This window comes from Bos javanicus, chromosome 12 (assembly GCF_032452875.1).
Source record: "Bos javanicus breed banteng chromosome 12, ARS-OSU_banteng_1.0, whole genome shotgun sequence".
Taxonomy (NCBI): domain Eukaryota; kingdom Metazoa; phylum Chordata; class Mammalia; order Artiodactyla; family Bovidae; genus Bos; species Bos javanicus.
The window spans coordinates 5,512,805-5,516,445 of record NC_083879.1 but is presented as its reverse complement, the minus strand read 5'-3'; the positions used below and the strand labels follow the sequence as shown (position 1 = coordinate 5,516,445).

Sequence of the window (3,641 nt, the reverse complement as noted above, 5' to 3'; positions counted from 1 at the left end):
TTGCTGAGTCATATAGTAAGAGTATGCTTAGTAGAAACCACCAAATTGTCTTCCAAAGTGATAGTATGATTTTGCATTCCCACCACTCATAAATGTGACTTCCTATTGCTCTGCATCCTCACCAGCATTTGACATTATCAGAGTACAGATTTTGGTCATTTTAATGTACAGCTATTTCCATTGGTGTTTTCATCTTTATTTTCTTTTTTTTTTTTTTGTATTTTTGTAATTTCCCCAGTTTATTTGAGAACAATTTTTTCTGACATATATTCATATGAATTTTAGATTAGTTATTTCAAAGTGTGCACAAATTATGTATATTTCCCTATAACCAGGCACTGACAAAACAATACTTAATATATTGATGTTTAAGCATTCCAACATAAAAGGGCTTTTTCCAACTTAATACTTTTCCCACACAAGGTGATCTGTAATTGACATTCAGGCAATTGTACGCATGTAGAAGCAGACACAGTCCCCAGCTGACCATAATACAAACCAGCACACACGTCCTTCTCCGGGACATAACTACATTTCCAGAGGCAAAGGGGTTCCAATGGGAACACATAAGGTGACTTCCTTATGAAACGAACCACACAGACACAAACTAAGAAGGAGTGAAGGTGCTGAGGAGAAGTCCCACGACCCTCGCTCCGTCCTGTCCTGAGAGTGCGCGCCTGGCAGCTCACCGCCGCTGGGCGCCGGCCGTGGAGAGGCGGTGCGGCAGGGCCCGTCCACAGCGGGGGGCCAGCGCAGGCCCCCGGGGGCGTCTCACTTCCCTTCACGATGGTCTACTGTGCTGCTCCACTATTTCGACTGTTCCACTCTTTTTGTAACTGGGGCATAGTGGGAGGTTTAGCTAGTCTAAGGAACTCTTACCCCACATAAAGATTTTTTATTTACTCTTTCGCCAAACACAAAGACTGATTTCCATCTACAATTATTTTTTCAGGTAGGAAACAGTGAGTCAACTGAAGAGAGGGCTGCGGCCTTGGCTCGGAACGGTGACACTGTTGACACTGGACACACGGCCTGGGGGGACGAGCCTGGGCCACAGCGGGACGGCCGGTCAGCGCACCTTCTCCAGGAAGGCCCTGCAGCACCGCACGCACTGCTGGTAGACGGTCTCAAAGTTGGCGTCGTTGCCATAATAGGGATCTTCAATGACAAGTTGTTTTTGTGGATCATAGCTCCCGAGCAGTTCGATTTTCGCTCTGCAGTTTTTAACTTGATTACTTTTTCTATTCAAATCTCTCAGATTGCTCTCATCCATACATAGTATATAATCAAAAGTGACAAAGTCTTCTTTGGTAACCTGTCTTGCTTTATGGGCTGTGTTAATGCCATGATTTCTTAGGCAGCTCACAGCTCTTGGATCTGGTGACCGGCCCACGTTCCAGTCAGAAACAGCGCCACTGTCAATGACCCAATTATCTGAAATGTTTTGATCAGTTACAAGTTTCCTGAAAACCGCTTCTGCGATGGGTGATCGACAGATGTTACCCAGACACACGAACAGCACCGACTTGGTCACCTGCTCAGCCATCTTCCCCTCATCTTTATTTTCTTAATGATGTATTATGTGGAGCATCGTTTCATATGCTTATTGGTGTGTGTTTGTCTTCTTTGATGAGATGTTAAGGTATTTAGCCTATTTTTTAATTGGGTTGCTTGCTTCCTTGTTGAGTTTTAAAAGAGGTGTTTTTTTTTTTTCCTTTTTGTATATTTGGGGAGCAGCCCTTCATCAAATGTGTTCTTTTTCTTTTTCTTTTTTTTCAGTTGGAGGGTAATTATTTTGCATATTGTGATTGTTTCGTACATCATCTCTTGAAACTCCCTCCCACCTCTCTCCCCATCTCACCCCTCTAAACTGTCACAGAGCACCCACATGGGTTCTCTGATCCATACAGCAAATCCCCACCTGCTGTCTATTTTACATATAGTAATGTATGTGTTTCAGTGCTACTCTCTCAAATCATCCCACCCCAGAAGTCTGCCGTTTATATCTGTGTCTCCTTTGCTGCCCTGTAAATAGGCTCATCAGCACCTTCTTTCTAGATTCCTTACATATGAGTTAATATACTATAATTGTCTTACACTTTCTGACTTACTTCATGCTGTATAATAGGTTCTAGACTCATCCACCTCATTAGAACTGACTCAAATGTGTTCCTTTTTGCAAATATTTTTTCCAGTTTGTGGTCTGTATTCTTATTCCCTTGACAACATATTTTACAGAGCATGAATTTTTTAATTTTACTGAAGTCTAGACTGTCAATTCTTTCATAGGTCCTGTTTTTGGTGTTTGTATCTAAAGTCATCCCCATGTTCAAGGTTATCTAGATTTTCCCTCATGATGTCTCCTAGAAGTTTTATAATTTTGCATTTTACATTCAGGTTTATGATTCACTTTGAATTAATTTTTGTGAAGTAAAAATGAACTAAAATAAAAAGTGTCTTGCATGTGTGCAGTCTCAGTCACATCCATGGGCTGTAGCCCACTAGACTGCTTTGTCCATAGATTTTTCCAAGCAAGAATATGGGAGTGGTTTGCCTTTTCCTTCTCCATAAGATCTTCCCAACCCAGGGATCAAACATATGTCTTTGCCTGGCAGGCAAATTCTTTACCACTGAGCTACCTGGAAAGTCCAAAGAGCACCTCCCATAAAAGTTAAAGCACACACACACAAAAAGAGTAAATGCTAACTCTTTTCTAATACAGTCTATTGAACAAAATATGTCTTTTTTATTTCAAGACAGAAAAATTAAAAATTAATTACTTTTATTTTAAAAAAGATGACCCAGAGGGATGGTACAGGGAGGGTGGAGGGAGGGGGGTTCAGGATGGGAAACACGTGTATACCTGTGGCGGATTCATGTTGATGTATGGCAAAACAAATACAATATTTAAAGTAATTAACCTCCAATTAAAATAAATAAATTATATTAAAAAAAAAAACATCTTTAAACTAAAAATTTTAAATAGATGGGGGAAAAATGGAAACAGTGACAGATCTCATTTTCTTGGGCTCCAAAATCACTGTGAGTGGTGACTACAGCCATGGTATGAAATCATGGTTCCTCCCTGAAAGGAAAGCTATGACAAATCTAAACAGCATATTAAAAAACAGCAACAGGGTTTTCCTGACAAAGGTCCATATACTCAAAGCCATGGTTTTTCCAGTTTTCATGTATGGATATGAGAGTTGGACTATAAAGAAAGCTGAGCACTGAAGAATTGATGCCTTTGAACTGTGGTGTTGGAGAAGACTCTTGAGAGTCCCTTGGACTGCAAGGAGATCCAAACAGTCCATCCTGAAGGAAATCAGTCCTGAATATTCCTTGGAATGACTGATGCTGAACCTGAAATGCCAATACTTTTGTCACCTGATGCGAAGGACTGACTCACTTGAAAAGACCCTGATGCTGGGAAAGATGGAAGGCAGGAGGAGAAGGGGACGACAGAAGATGAGATGGTTGGATGGCATCACTGACTCAATGGACATCAGCTTGAGCAAGCTCTGGGAGATGATGAAGGACAGGGAAGCCTGGTGTGCTGCAGTCCATGGGGTTGCAAAGAGTCAAAAAGACTGAGCAACTGAACAACAATAATAAATGTTGAGCTAAGTGATGATCGTTGA

General features: G+C 41.2%; 1 protein-coding gene across 1 annotated transcript; it reads right to left on the bottom strand.

The window, feature by feature from the left end:
• Window positions 1-392: 392 nt before the first annotated feature.
• Window positions 393-1,547, bottom strand: LOC133258152 (low molecular weight phosphotyrosine protein phosphatase). The gene has a single exon (XM_061434437.1). It carries the CDS (start codon window positions 1,544-1,546, stop codon window positions 1,070-1,072), a length of 477 nt encoding a protein of 158 aa, XP_061290421.1. The 5' UTR covers window position 1,547; the 3' UTR covers window positions 393-1,069.
• Between the last annotated feature and the right edge of the window lie 2,094 nt (window positions 1,548-3,641).